Raw genomic sequence first — 16,051 nt, 5'->3', positions numbered from 1 at the left:
TCAGCTGAGCATCATGAGCAGATACTGCTTTTATCCATTATAGAGAGGCTGAACCAGAGTGTTGGGCGGCATAGTTAATCTGCAAAGGGAGAAAAACCCACATACAAGTTCCATAAAAACAAACCTATTATGTGATTAAATACTCCTGACTTCCTCCCAGACTGGAACTTACAGAAAGAAAACTTTCGGTAGTGTTGGTGGATGCCTGCTCCTACATCTTAAGTACCATACGGAACAGATGCAAACAGAAGTGCACATATTTCTGTCTGATTTGTCCTTTTCATTTTTCCACATCCCCAGCTCTTCTCTCCCCTCTTTACATGGGAGGGAGGGAGGGAGGGAGTGAGGTCGCAGCTGACAATCTCGCCCGCGTTCATCTCCAGAACCGTGTCATGTAATCATCTTGATAGCGTCGCATGTTCAATTTATCCTGGCATTCAGGATTATTGCTCCACAATCAGTGTGTTTTTGGAAATTGTCCAATTTATCCAACACAAACACAATGTGTGTGTGTGTGTGTGTGTGTGTGTGTGTGTGTGTGTGTGTGTGTGTGTGTGTGTGTGTGTGTGTGTGTGTGTGTGTGTGTGTGTGTGTGTGTGTGTGTGTGTGTGTGTGTGTGTGTGTGTGTGTCAGTGGGAGAATTCAAAAGAAGCTGATGTTTATGGAATACGCTGTAATTAGGGCAAGCAGCAACAGCAGAAACACATTTATTTTTTTGACAAATTAAACACTGTTTTCCAAGCATTAACATAAATTGCTTAATTAATACTAAACTAGAATTAGAATAATTTTGAAAGATGAGCCTAAATCAACATTACTGTAATTATTATATTAAGTCTTCGATGAAGCGTACTATTTCAAGGTAGAAAATGTTTCTGCAATTAAAGTTTTCAACAAAAATTATAAGATATGGGGTCATGACAAGGTAAAATAAAAATGGTGCTATGATTGATTCAGAGCATTTAAAAAAAAAAAACCCAGTACACTCAGCCAGTGGATGTAATTGCTAATCTAATTGCTTCAGATTAAAGATGTTTACCAGCTCTGTTATCATGCACAGTGGAAGCACATTCACATTCACATTCATTCGCATTAGTCCTGGAATGGACTTAATTAAAAAAAAAAAACATCATACCATGTTCACTGGTGGGGAAAAAAATCTTATAAACTGTAAATTAATGCAAGTCAGTAACATTTCCAGCATACTTGATAAACGTAATTTATTCAAACTCTTGAAAATAAATTGTTTTGAACACCAGTGAGAGGCAAAATAAATAAATATTAGGGAATGTGTGTAGCGTTCATGTTTAGGATTTCAGCCTCCAAAATTGGCAGCTAATCACAGGGCGCGGGGCTGTGAAGGTTTCTTTGGTGTGTTTGTATGTGGTCGGGAAACTAATGAGTCACTCAGGCGAGATCCTGGCAACAAATACATTAAGCATAACAAGTAGTGGATAAATAGACAATGTGCCTGTGTTCTGTTCTGTGTGGAGGAGGCGGGACCCGAGCAAAGTAATGACCATCTTAACTAAAAGAAGCACGTCACTTTATCCATACGTTATTTCAACAATGACAACGAGAGATAAAAAGAATTAACAGATTGACAATATCACAAACAATAACACTAATAAAGCCTCTCCAGCGCTTTTATTTCCTTTCCTATGCCACGTAAGTGACCATTTTCCAAGCGATATGACTTTGGTTGATGGAGTTAATCAGCCAGAGCTATTTTACTAATTCATTTAAAATAGTTCCAAGCATATAAAGCAGCGTATTACAACTCAAAGTCATGTCTCAATGTTAGCTGATTTCCCACGGCTGTAATAATTATAATGATGTTAGGTGAGTTAAGCCTGGCCCACACTAGAGGATTTTCAAATGTGACTTGAGTTTCAAAAAACGTGGGCAGACCACAGACACAACTAACTTTGTCAATCCTGAGAAAAGCACAGAGTAGATCAGGGTTTCTCACTCCTGGTCCTGGGGAGCCACTGTCCTCCATGTTTTAGGTGTTTCAGGTGTTTGAGCAGGAAAACATCTAAAACATGGAGGACAGTGGCTCCCCAGGACCAGGAGTCAGAAACCCTGGACTAGATGATCCAGTCGATCCAGTACCATACACTTTGGCGTTTAATCAATTGATTTCAGGGAGGAGTTTCCAGGGATTTGGGATCTCACAGACTCCCGCGTGATTTAAACGTGACTTCAGGATATAAACAGACATGGAGGAAGGACTGTCTGCGTACTGTTGTGTGTGCTTAGAAACTGTGGATGAAAATCATGGCTGAGAAGATGGAATCAACTTTGCTTGTACAAGTTAGTGAAGCAGGTTTAATACTTACAATTTGAAATCGGGAAAAGACTCTGATGCGTCGTTAAAATCATGCCCGTTAACCTCCTCACACTACAGAATCATTTGGCTACATAATCTGCCTAAAATCAGATCAGCGAAACCAGAATCTGGCCAATTATCCTCTAGTGTGACACAGATTTCAGGATAAGGTTCCGTTGATCTGATGGATGGATGTTGATGGATTTTTTTTTTTTAAATCTTTAAAGACCACACTATGTCCTGAAAAGTTGTTGTTTTCTGTCCTGTTTGAGTCGTTTGCTTTGTTTTTGTGTACTTAATGTCTGCTACCACTATAGTATGCTGCCTGAATGAAGAGTTCAAAAACAGGCCTCAAACTAATAGCTGGCATTAGCAATTACAATTAATACACTCTCCATTGGTCCCATTAGCCATGTCAGCTCAGCTCTGCCACTTTCATGTAGCAAAAAAAAAAAACCCTCACATTAATGATCATGTGATCATTTGGATGTTAATGGCTGTCATTGCTCAGCTGCATCTGCCGAACTGATATGAATGTCCTCTCTTTCTTTCTCTCTCTCTCTATTTCTGTCTATATCTCAATTTATTTCCCCCCCCAACTACCTTTTCCTCTCTCTACGCTCTTGCTCTCCTGTCTCTGCTGTCACTCCTGTCTCTTTCTGGCTGCTCCAGGGGCTATGGCTAACCATCTTATACCAAATGCACTCCTACGTCCTCATGGCACTAACAATCCCTATAATGCATTGCTTGGGGAATCGGCAGTCTATAACAACCCTCTGGGCATGTACAACACACAAGGTGTGCTAGCTTCTTTTCATTCTTTAACATTGTGGCAAGGGCAGTGTTTTTTTTTCTCTCTTGTTCTTTTACCATGTCCTGGAGAAACTAAAATGTAGCACATACTTGTCACAACCTGTGATAAGAAAGCACATTTATAATTTGAAAAATAAAAGCAATGGATTAAAAAAAATCAACAAAAAAAAATCCAGAATTACAGGTTTTTTAATGAAAGAAAAACACTGCTCTGTTGTGTGTGAACACTGAACAAACACCAGCAGGTTTGTCCTGTGGGGTTTTTTCATTGGGGCTGTGTCTTGGCTTCTGTTCAGGACGTGCACTTTGGTCACTATCAGTCATTGTTGTTTGGCTGATAGAGAAACTAAAGCTTTTTTTAAAAAAAGCTCCAAAATGAAGAATGTGTCCACAGGGAGCAAAGACACATCCCCAGCCATATTTTTTAAATGTGCTCTAATAATGTCAGTGAAGCTCGTGTTGCTGTGTCTTATGTCTCTTTGTGTTTCGTGTCAGCGTTTCTTGTCTTATTAATGTGCTGTTGGGTTGTCAGACACTGTTGTTCTGTGGTTAACGACATTTAAAACACAATTTACAACATTTAAAATAATTTTTAAAAAAAACAACACATGAGAATCCTCAGTGTTTAAATATTGTGTAAGTATAAATCCATCTTTAATGGAACTTTGTTTTACATTTAATTGTTAAATTGTTGATTTTTTCAGGGTTCATGTTCTGGCTATTACTTACATAAATGGTCAATGTCACTATAATAGATGACGTCTAATCAGCCAGTTAGCAGTCTGATTAGAATGAGTGTTGAAATGCATTTATCAAGTGTGGGATTTCTATCATTTTCAGAGTCTGTAATTCTAAGAAAGTCTCATAGAATATAAACATTTAGATGAGAAGATAATTTGATCAGTGGATTATTTACTGCAGTGGAGCTCTTGACAGTGAGCTGTAATACACTAACGCTGCCACTGATGCAGAACATGTTATCTGATAGGAGGCGAATGCTAATGCGTCACACGCTGTGTTTCACTCTGTGGGTAAAACAAAAGTTTGCATGATAAGTTTAAAACAACAAAACAAAATAATAATCCTGATGCGTCACCTGCATACTGTTTGTGCACATTACTCTTTCTACCTGTCACTGTTAAGCTTATTGTGTTTTCTGTTCTTCTTTCCTCTCCCTCATGCTGTCCCTAAAAGAGCCCTACAGAGAGACAAGTATGGGCGTCAAACTAAACATTGCTTATCAAATGTAATTGACTTTGGCTTTACTTTCTTTTCACTCAGTGATGACAAAACAAAGGGGTGTAACATGAAAAAAAAGAAAAATGTGATTCCGTACACCTTAATGACAAAGGCCCTCACCTTTTTTAAATGGATCATTCAAATTCAGCACAAAGCACATCCTGATTTCGACTGAGTCGTTTAGTGACTCAGCTTGAAAAACATTTTTTTTTTTTCATTTTTAACCTGCCAAATATCCATCGGCTCATTTCACATCACACACTCTGAATAAGCTAATCCACTTACAGCCAACATTCAGACTCACCTCAACGTTTCACATCAATATAAATTGATCGACATTCTTTCAGCGAATACAGAACAGCAAAGACTTTTGTTCACAAACACACACACATATCTGCAATATATATATATATGTGTATATTCTTCTTGAAGGTCTCAGAGATGTGTCTCCTCAGATATTCAAGAGTTCACACATTGCAGGCTTGACATTTTTAACAAGCTGGGTGTCCTTGTCTGAGGTGGTCTGAGTTATTGTCAGAAATCTGCTTTGATGTTGATAGCCTGGACTAAAATAGATCAAGTATTACATCTACAGTACATGAGAGCGTCTCTGTCCTTCCACTGTGGTTTGCAATATTTGAAATAGTTAGTTCACAATCATGTTTACATGGATATTGAAATGCTCATATGGGACAATATGGCTGGGTTCCAAATTTGTAGCCACTGTGCTGGTTTGTGTTTACTGTGTGGAGTGTTTGGAACGCATGGCTTTTTTTTCTGTCTTTGCTTGCTTTAGTGCATCGAGCTTTTGTGTTTTTCGTGCTGTATTCTGGATTGTGTTGCTGTGTACGTGTCCCACCTTTTATCTGTGTTTTCACCACTGCCGTAGATTGATCACTTTAGATTTAATGACACATGAAATGAGTCATAGTAAGTGTTTTTCTTAACTAAGGTAAGTGTGTACAATGCTCATGTTGCAGTGTATGTACAGGCTTTCAATGGGAATGCAGTGCTGTATATCTTGTCTAATTCTAATACAATAGGGTCTTTATTCCACAGAGTGCACTTTATAGAATTGTGGATGACACAAAGTGCTGAGAGAGCTCGAGGGTCAGGACATATTTCAAAATAAAAGGACCTCAGTATTTGATGGCTGTAATTTCTGTTTGTAGAAATGGCTGACATTTAGCTGTCACAATTACATCCCATCATATTTCACTTTTCTCATTCACCCACCCTTTCCCCTGACCCGACCCATCTTTGTCATTCCAGAGGGAATCCTGAACAATGCCCGGGATACAAGTGTCATGGATACTCTACCACTGAATGGTAACCATGGCAACAGCTACAGCATCGCCAGCGCCGAGTACATGAGTGACTGTGTCCAGATCATTGACCGGGGCTATAACCACAAGGAGACCACCCTGGAGAAGAAGATCCTCAAAGAGCTCACCTCCAATTACATTCCCTCGTACCTCAACAATTCCCACGAGTGCTCAACCGAGCAGAATCGGAACCTCATGAATAAACTGGTCAATAATGTTAGCAACGGTGGCAAGGACAGCGGCTATGGGATGGGTTTGGGATTGGGGATGGGGATGGGGATGAATGTAGCGCTGAGTCTGGATGACCACACGACCTTTGGTCCGCACCACGACGAAGGCCTGGGCCTGGAGTTAATCCGCGAGGAGTCCAACGCCCCGCTGTTGCCTCAAAGACCGCCCCCTTCCCTGCAGGCGGTGGACAACCTTCACAGTCACCTCCACCAGTCGGCGCCGCCTCCCCTGCCACTGCCCCACCACCCTTTCGTGTCCGCTACCACGTCCTCCTCTTCTCGAAGGAGGATCCCGCAGGAGAACAGCGAAAGCTTCTTCCCCTTGCTCACTAACGAGCACACCGAGGACGAGAGCTCGTCACCCACCCACAACCACCAGAGAGACTCCCTGTACACCAGCATGCCCATGCTGCCCGGCCTGCCCGACGTGTCCGCAGAAGCTGCCGACAGCTCCAAGGATGCCAAGAGCCCCGAGGCCAGCTCAGACGACGTCTACTACAAGAGCATGCCCAACTTGGGCTCACGCAACCACCTGCATCAGCTGCACTCCTACTACCAGCTCGGGCGGGGCAGCAGCGATGGCTTCATCGTGCCCCCGAACAAAGAGGATCTATCTCCAGAAGAGGCCCCCCAGGAGCCCTCCCACCTGGTCACCAGCCTATAGGCCCAAACACCTCCCCTAAAAGTGTCCCCCCCCATTACCGTAGTCCTCCTCTTTCCCCCGTGTACTCTTGTTCCATCAGTCGTTGGCAGTGGTAGCCTTTCTTTTTATTCAGTGTTCTGTAGACTGTGGAACAGAAAAACTGTTCCCTCACTGTTACTGACCACTACCAGGATTGTAACTCCTACATTTCGGGGGCCGAATATGACTATATTTGATTAGGAACTGCAGGAATCTGTTAATGTTGTGTTCCCCCGCCCCTCAAATCCTGTGTGGTTTGATGTGTTTAGTCTCAGTGTGAAAAGAGACAATTGCTCACACAGGATTTTTAGGTCTAAGAGATAAATTACGACAGTGACGAGGAACTGCACAGCCCTGAAACATACAAGTCTAAACTGTAGACTTCACCGTGATGAATGGGAAATTTAAAAAAAAGGACTATTTTATTATACTTGTGTATCTATATTGACTTTTTGAAAGATTTTTTTTTCCTCTTTGGTGAGTTGCAGCACATTTTGTTTGCTGAACAGTGTCCCTTCATTGAAAAAAAGAGAAAAAAACAACAACTTTTGAACCGTTACCATGAAGGAATTATTGATCGTATGCTTTCAAGCATAGCTGTTTTTTTTTTTGTTCACTCTACTGTAATAACAGTTGTCAAAAGAGGGAGGGAAAAAAAACTAATATGAGAATTATGAGATATTTCTATGTAATTGTACAGATAACTAGCATTGCACATAATAGTATGCTTTTCTGTTCTGAGCAAACCCTTTGTCTCTGTAAATGTAGTGGTTAGGAGCAATTTTGTTCTGTTGTGCTGGCCTTTCTGGGTTTCTGGTAACAGTCTGTTTTTTCTTTTCTTTTGTTTACCTCTTTTATCACTTTCCAGACATTATCATCTAAATAGAAGCAAAATAACACGAAAAGGTATCCCTCAGAATGGTTCATTGTGCATTCTGCATCTCTATTGGCATTCAGAAAACGCTTGTGCTTCTCCGAAAGAGAACAAATTGAACATTGATGAGCACCAGGCACTTGTACAAAAAAGAAAGATGGCTGTTTTACTTATTAAAGAAAGAGCTTTTTGAGTGAGAAGAACTGCAAGTGTTTTCCTTTTCCTTCCTTGAGGAGAAAAATATATTTATTTATTTGTTACAATACGCAGAAGAAAACAGAGAAAGGCGGTAATGTTTGTGGCACAAATCGGTTTTTATTATCGGCTATGATTATGGCTTATTATTTATTCCTTTTTGTATTGGTCTCCCAAGTTGAATGACCACATAACTAATATTTGTTGTAACAGTGAAACTTGTTTGCCAACAAATAAATTACTGATTAAGATTTATCACTTAGTTATGAGAGAAATTCTGCTGTTGTTGTCTGGGTTTTGGAACACTTTTGTATGGATCACAGTGAAGGACCACGGTGGAGCAATCAATTCTTTTTTTCTTTTTTCTTTTTTTTATGATCCCTCATTAGCCCTTTTGTCCATCTCGGTGCCAAATAAATTTGGCCTATAGCAGCAGTGGATGTGCTCTGTATGCTCTGCTCTGCTTTACAATAGAAGCAGTGATTTCATAAGCTGTAATAAATATTTCAATATCATTGCTGGTGTAACTAATCCATTCTTTACAGATACTGTATGTGTAACATGGGTTTGATCAGCTATGCAGGGAAGCCGTGAAGGTCACCTCTCTCACTGATCACGAGGAGAAAGGTAAGCCTGCTCTGTCCTACAGTCACTGTACACTATGTCATTGTTTCATGATATTGGTACAATATCACAAGATCCTGATGCTTGTGATGAAAATATAAACGGCACATTCTTCCGCTTGGACTAGGTGATGATAACATTAATGGTTTGGCAGGAATTATAGATGAAATGACAGTGTAGCGGGGAAAATGTGTTGCTTGCAGTGACAAACAGAAAATTATCACCCGAGATCTGCAGCTCATTGTTTCATCCTGCAATCTCGCTGAGACACTTCTGCTCTCAGCAGCGTGATTTCTCGCTGCAGTTGGCAGATGTTCTTACGATCTGATAAACCTACTGTCTGCAACCTATTCTCAACAGCAGATGATACGCAGATTATGTTTAGCGAGCGGTGGACAGAGTGGTCAGATGTTTGCCTCAGGATTCCTGTGGAGAGGGGTTTGAAAATGAAGGAACTCGGAGAGTAAATACTGGATTAATGCCAAACTTGCTCTGCGCCTGCTTGACCAACTGCTCGGCCATTTGCTGACACGCTCATGATAATGACTTTGCAAGGTGATGATATGTTAACAACTCTCTCTTCTGATTCCTATGTGACAAAAAAAGGAAATACAGAATGTTGTACAGCACCAACATTTTAATAACGGCAATTTATTACTATTACTAACCAAATGTGTGCAAACTATAACATTTCTGACTATCTTTACTGCCACTTATCTGACATCTAATATTATGTTTAATAGCAGACATTACTTAGTGAAATATGTTATTTAAAACATGTACTCATAAATCTTGAGTAAAAGGCAGGAACTTATTTGGCAACAGTAAAATAATCCCCTGCGACACATTTCTGAAGTCTGTGGCAATAACAGTTACAGAGCACGTTGTAGTTTGTATGGGAAAATAAAAGTGAAACATTACAGAAATCATGTTTTTCTATATGGTCGTCTTTTAATGATTCCTAGTTAAATTAACATTTGGATCTAATTGTACAAATCAAAGTTAATTTCCTCAGTGCTGCCATTAATCTCCTCTCGATGCAGACACTGAGCAGCCCATTAGGCTTGTTATTGTTTTTACCCAGCCAGTGAAAGTAAAATTAGTATTTACTTGCCTAAACTTTGTTGCAGAGAAGCATAACGGCGTCTTTAGCTCGGTAAATGTGCAACCCTTTTCATTTGCCAGGTGTTTACTTTGCCTCTGTTGGTTTGAGCTGGACAGGACTACGACTACTGCTCTACTGGTCTGAGTTTGCTGTGGGCGAAGGCGCCTACTGTTTAATATTAAGAGGGATTGGTTAGAGTAGTGAGAGTCAAGCATGCAGTGTATTTGTTGGACTGGAAAACCAACACAACATGTGGCTAAAAGCTGCAGAGTGAATGATTCTGCACCAGAAAATACCAGAGCAGTGAAACTCATAACCTCATAGACTCAGATTGTTGTCTCAGTATAGCTGTGTTTCAATCTCGATTTGCCCAATGACATTCACATGCTGCAAAGAGGAAGTGATTTGTTTTATTGTTGTAAAGTGAGATGGCTAAAAACAGGCTGGAGTATGACCAGGGTTCACACGGATCCTTGAAAGTGTGCATTTGAAAAAAAAAGAAAAAAAGTTTCAAGGCCCTTGAAGGTTTTTTGAAAATCACCCTAAATAGCAATGGATCATTGAAAGTGTCTGAATTTTGTGCGAGAAAGAAGTTTAATTAATATTGAGGTAAATGTCTCCCTTGTTTGTTACGATGCCACCTACTGTTTCTGCCCTGCATTGCTTGATGTATGTAGACTTAGCCTATGCACAACAAACGCCAATTTGTAATTACGAGCAGTGTTGTGGACATTGTACACTGTCTCTATTCACCATTGACGTGATATTCCGTGCAGCACAATGACAGAGTAACACAAAAAGAGAGCAATTTACGTGATGCCTGGGAAATGCAAATTCCAAAGTGTCTGGCTCAACAAAGAAAATTTGAATTATACACTTGCTGCAATCAATATGTAAAAAGAGCACATTCTGTCCTTGAATTTGGAGGAATTGGTCCTGGAATATCCTGTCAACCAAGGTGTGGGAGCCCAAAAGTTTCAGAGGTTACTTCTTCTGCTCTAGAAGTTGTAAAAGGTCTGATAGTATTGCTTGACAGAGACAGTTTTCAAATGAAGGACGGTGCATACAAATAATGTTCCATTGTTTCTGCTCACAAAAACCAAAACAGAGGCAGAATAATAACATGGTTGCCACTGTGAGGGATAGCTGAGTCACTGCCCGAAGATGTCTGACTTCTCTAGTTTCAGGCTGGATCCTGCGTCAAAAGATTAAGTAGGGGCTGATGTTTTGTGTTTTTTTTCTCTCTTGGCCGTACGCCTCGGTGTGTTTCCTCACCTTGGAAATATGACATGGGTGGACAGCAAAGTGCTCTGGCTGTTGCCCGCCGCATCATTTTGACTGGCATTTGCAAACTCCAGCGAGTTCATGAAATGTGCTGAAGATGTGACTCCGACCCCCGCATCCACTTTCTTAATGAGTTGTTATGCAAGCTCGTAAGCCACCGCGGGGGCCTTCATGCTGCCCAGGAACATGCTGGCGAGGCACAAAATGCCACAGTGGATAAGCAGCACTATACGGCTCACTTCCCACTGACTCGGGTTACTCGAGGTGTCATTGTGATGTGTTTACTGACACATACAAAATGTCCGGATTGCTGTCTGTGTATGATGTATTTTTTTTATTTTTTCCCGGTTCCTTCATTCACACATTTTTACCCCAGTGAGAATATTTTCTGACAAGCACAAGTGAACATTGTATTGATTTCACTGGCTAAGCCATCACACTTTAAATTGAAAAGCTTAATTGCTAAAGGTTTTCTGCTTACCTCCCTAACCACAGAGTAAGTGTTGACATGTGCTCAATGCTCTTAAAGTAGAGCACTGTGAAGCTCCCAAAGAAATAATCAATCAACTGCTTTTGTGCCAGACTTTTTTCTATGTTCTTTTGGACTATTTTGAAAGAAAACTATGAGAGAGAAATATTATTATGTATCTGGTGTATTTATTTTACAGGCTGATCCTACTGCAAATGGCTCAAAATCGTTGAAGAATCGCATTTCAAGCCCCAGTTGAAGTTCCCTCTGGCGAGCTCTTTCATTCAGCAGTTCATGTGAATGGAAACGTCCTTGTTGCTGACAGTTAAGGGCGATGTCCACTTTCCCTGCATCCTTGCTTCACCACTGCCAAACCTCAAGTTCTCTCTCCTCCTAATCCTTGACTGGATTTTTTTTTTATGTCTTTAATTCCGTCATCTGCTGCACTGCTGCTGCAGTAGTCAAGTTTAACCAAGAATGGTCTTTTACAAGCTTAAATACTAATTCACATAATTCGTATACCTTGTATGGTGAGTGTACACAGATAAGATCATTCAAGCAGTTCAGAAAAGGAGAGGAAAATGCATCTTTGGAACGTGGGATTGACCGTCAGCCCACATTCATGTCACACATCGTGTGTGCATGAGCCTGCATAAGTGTGAATGAGAGCACATGGCAAGAGGTTCACCAGTGCACCATGTGAACAACGATGTATTAATAGCTCATATGTCAAATATCAAATGGCACATTTCATACCTTGCCACCCACAGTGAAAAATCAATGACCAAGTGCCTGGTAGAATTTCAATTAAAGGGTGAATCAATGTCAGGTCCTGCTCTGTGCGCTGGGACAACTCGACAGCCTCAACATAGAGGAAAACATCTCTTTTAAGTCGAGATGGTATTGAATTAAGATGGCGGGTATGGTGTCGGACATTTAGTCAAATACAATGTACGTAAAGGTTATGTATAACGTTCACTTGTGGGTGCCGCAAATCAAATGCCAATGCAAGGGCCTGGCTTCCAGTTTGTGCAGTACATTTTTTGGCATTGGCCAAACGGGATATGCGTAAGCTTAATGGAATTACAATTTGTAAGATTAGATTTTGAGAAGTTGTCCAAAAGGTATAACTTACAATCCTCTGGGGAAAGAATTTGGGATAGAACCTCGGAGATCGTCTGCCAAAAAAACCTCATAGTTTATGATTTTTCCGTTAACTTTAAAAGGTTCAGTGGAGAGGATTTATGGGGATCCACTGCCAGAAATGGAACATAATATTTATAATTAAGTGTCCATTAGTGCGTAATCAATAACTGTTGGGTTTTGTTACTCTAGTGAAACATTTTAATTTTACATTGACAGCAAGGATAAACCAGTCACTGGTACATTTCACTTAAATGTTAAATCTATTGTGTACACTGCACCTATATTCTTTGATTTTGTGCCTTTAGTAATCAGAACCAGAATATAAGCTTAATTGGCCACGTATGAGTGTATAGATGATCAAATAACATTGGAACAAAGACAAAAGATAATGAATGTTTACATTTATAGAAAATATCTTTTACTATGTTTACAATGACTTTAAATGCCTTGGCTTCTTAGTACTTTTCTCAGTGTAGGTGGTGTGCACAGGTGGCTGTTTGGTTGAAAACTGTTACTAGATATGTTTATTTGTAGTTGAAGCAGAGGTGTAATCACCCACAACTTTATTTTTGAATTAACAAGGTGATGTTTTACTAAGATAGTTGTCTATAATATTTGATAATATAATGAACTATGATTATTTGTTATAGTTTTTTTGAAGGTTGCATTTAAAAAAATCAATCAATAAATAAAATCTAGTACAACTATTGTCATGGTTGTCTATTGTTTGACTTTGTTACTTTATATTAGGCATCTAATATATAATATTCACATCTTAGTATTGTGTCGATTTGAATACTAAGTGAAAATCAAGTCCATTCCTATTTTATTACTACCATTTAAAGATTAAAACCAATAAAGCAAGCAACACATGTACTGCTTTATTGTTGGTGTTAACCCTTTCATGCATAGTGGTCAATACAGTGGACAACTGTTGCATACACTGCCACCCACTGGCCAGGTAATGCAAGTGTAACAACACATTCTCTAAACCAAGATGGCCGACAGGGGGCGAGTAAAGCCAAGTCGCTCAAGAATATCATTCCAATCCTTCTATAATAGAAAGACCCTTGCAGGTAAAAAATAAATAAATAATAACATTGTCTAACATCTATCTAAGGAGTAGTAAAGGCAAAATAATGTTTTGCTTCGGGCCCAATTAAGGCTTCACGGCCCACCTTCGTGTTCAACTTAACTGTACATGACAGACAAATGGATCGAATCTTCGACAGCAAGAAAAAATAGAATGGCAGTTTATGAAGAGGCACATTATGATTATTTTATGACGAAGTGTTTGAGTCACGGTTTGCTTTGAGTGCGTAATGACTGACTGTGTGTTCTTCTCACGTGCATCCGTGGCAACACTAGCACGTAGCAAACAGTTTTAGCATACCATTTATTAGCATATGATTAGCATATGTTTGTCACGTTTTACTGCAGCTAAAGTGGAGTGGAAAGTGTCAGCTGCTGTCGGAAGCTCACGTCGCGGGGACAAAAGTAAGGTGAGCCAGCCATCACACGGGAGGATGTGTCTGATAAAGTATAGAAGCTGGATACGTGTGTGGGACTGAAAACACGGTGAATACTTCAAGCCACGCTCCAAAAAAATTGACACTGGGAGAAGAAGAAGTGTAAAGGTGAGCTACTCTGCTACTACTCTGTAGTACATGTTCTGTCAGTCACGTCACTCATTGTTATTTTTGATAATTTGCAAGTCGATTGTGGAAGCCATTATGCGTTTAGAGAAGCACAGGTGTAAATAATCAAATTAATGACTGAGCTCCATTTACATTCCATGGGCTGAACAGAGCCGTTGTTAATGTCAACAGTAACACCTGTGTTGTTTCTGCTTAAACACGTCACAATGCCAAACGCAAGTATCTTATAACTAAAATATTGTTACATCTAAATGTGAGCATTTATTTGCTTTATTGTCCATATGCAATTGACTCTTTCAAAGATGTTTTGACATATCACAAATTATTATTATTATTATTTTTAATAATAATAAAATACCAAATACCCAGCTAATAAATGTATCAAAAATCAGTTTCCACACCACGTATCAGAATAAAATACTGCATTTTCTTTTTTGTTTTCAATCAACAACAGTATTTGGGGGAATTTGGAAAAATGAGCTTAAATAGCAAATAATATGAGCCAGAAATACTGCAAGTAGTTTGTTGTTATAGCACGTTAGTGAATGACATTGAGATACACAATTCAAATGCATGAAACAAATAATTGAAAAAAAACCCACAAAATCTCACAAGTTTTCATTGAATTCTTGAAAACAAACATTCCACAAACTCTAAAGTTAGCAGGCAAAAATCGAATTATTGTAAACTAAATGAGAAATGAACAATCCCTGCTAAATTAACCAGAAATACATTATGCAGAGTCCGACTCCTTTAAATTAGGACGACATCACATGCTTATGTCTTGTGTTAACGTCAAAATAAATAATGAAGATAAGGGAAATAAGTGCAAAAAAATCAAAATTATCCAAGTCTTTGTGACAACTTGCAATCGTCGTCAACGGTGTCACTTTTTCCTCAGTGAGACGGCTTCTTTAGGCTGTTTTGATTTGGTTCTGGAGCGAGAATCTGCGTTCGGCAGATACACCGGACACAGGATGGTGTTGGTCTTCCCAAGCTTTGCCCCAGTCAGGGTAGGTTTCCCCAAAATTCCTTATGACTGCTGACAATAAAACAAATAACAACAAACTGCAGTGAAAACCTAAGGAGCTGTTGTGATTTCATGGTGGATCGAGCAGCTCTTTGATGCAAATGAAATTATTGACAACCAGCAATTATTTTTTAAGAACTTTTTTCCCCCCATTTACCAGGCATGGGTTGTAATATGTCATGAAGTGGTGGAAAATTGTGGTCAGCAATTTTCCAGACATTGAGCAGACATCTGCAAATGTCATGTTTTGTGTGAGTAAAGAAAGGCATGGAAATTCATATCATCTTTGACAAGCTCAGATGATATGAATTTATGACATTAACGTTTGTTTAAAAGAATCACCCAGCTGGTTAATTCATTGTAGTTATGGTTAGATTAAGATTAAGGTGAATCAAATTACTATATTCTAGAGTATAGAAGACTGGATATTTATATGTGTATATATAAACATTAGTATATGGGTGTTTCATAGTTTACAATAGTGTCATCCTTTTATAAAAAAATATTTTCAAATGCCCCTCATGGTCTGCATTGCTCTGCATCTTAAACTCATTCCCAGTTGCCCTCGTCAGTTTTTTGGCCACGCATAAATATACCTCACCATCACCCATCATGGCCTTATTTTATGACAGTAGGGATAAGCAGCAGAACCCTGTGCCCCCTTCAGTGTCTGACAGTATTATAACACATACTCATCAGGGAGTAGCAAACAGGCCACTCATGCCATGGGCAAACAGGTTACGTGACATTCACAAAAGTCCTCTGTGAGTTCATTTGGAAGATCATTTTCAGTGTAAGGGCCACAAGAGAGAGAGAGGGGGCGAGAGAGAGAGAGCATGGTAGCCAGGAAAATGATAATGGCTGCCCGGGGAATTGTTATGTGTTACTACAGGTCATAGTTTAGTGTATTGTATGATACAATGGCAGAAGGACTACTGCAGCATGATATACAGCAGTTCAACTGTTACTGTTATTTCTTGGCTGGGTCTCAGCGGTCTGAAAGCTCTTAGGTTACTCGAGCTGTCGTCCTGGTTACCTCCAATCC

At 39.7% G+C, this 16,051-nt stretch overlaps 1 protein-coding gene across 1 annotated transcript in view; it reads left to right on the top strand.

Moving 5' to 3' along the window:
- The window catches only part of LOC310942810 (adhesion G protein-coupled receptor L3), a 198,404-nt gene extending 190,320 nt beyond the window's left edge, over positions 1–8,084 (top strand). The window contains exons 23-25 of the mRNA XM_083908251.1: positions 3,005–3,130; positions 4,340–4,357; positions 5,657–8,084. Of these exons, the coding sequence (XP_083764377.1) occupies positions 3,005–3,130; positions 4,340–4,357; positions 5,657–6,603 (1,091 nt within the window). The 3' untranslated portion in view covers positions 6,604–8,084. The remainder of the gene's footprint in view (positions 1–3,004; positions 3,131–4,339; positions 4,358–5,656) is intronic.
- Positions 8,085–16,051: the final 7,967 nt, after the last annotated feature.

Source organism: Microchirus variegatus, assembly GCF_963457635.1.
Source record: "Microchirus variegatus genome assembly, chromosome: 2".
Taxonomy (NCBI): Eukaryota; Metazoa; Chordata; class Actinopteri; order Pleuronectiformes; family Soleidae; genus Microchirus; species Microchirus variegatus.
The sequence above is the reverse complement of the archived record's forward strand: the minus strand, read 5'-3'. Positions and strand labels throughout refer to the sequence as shown.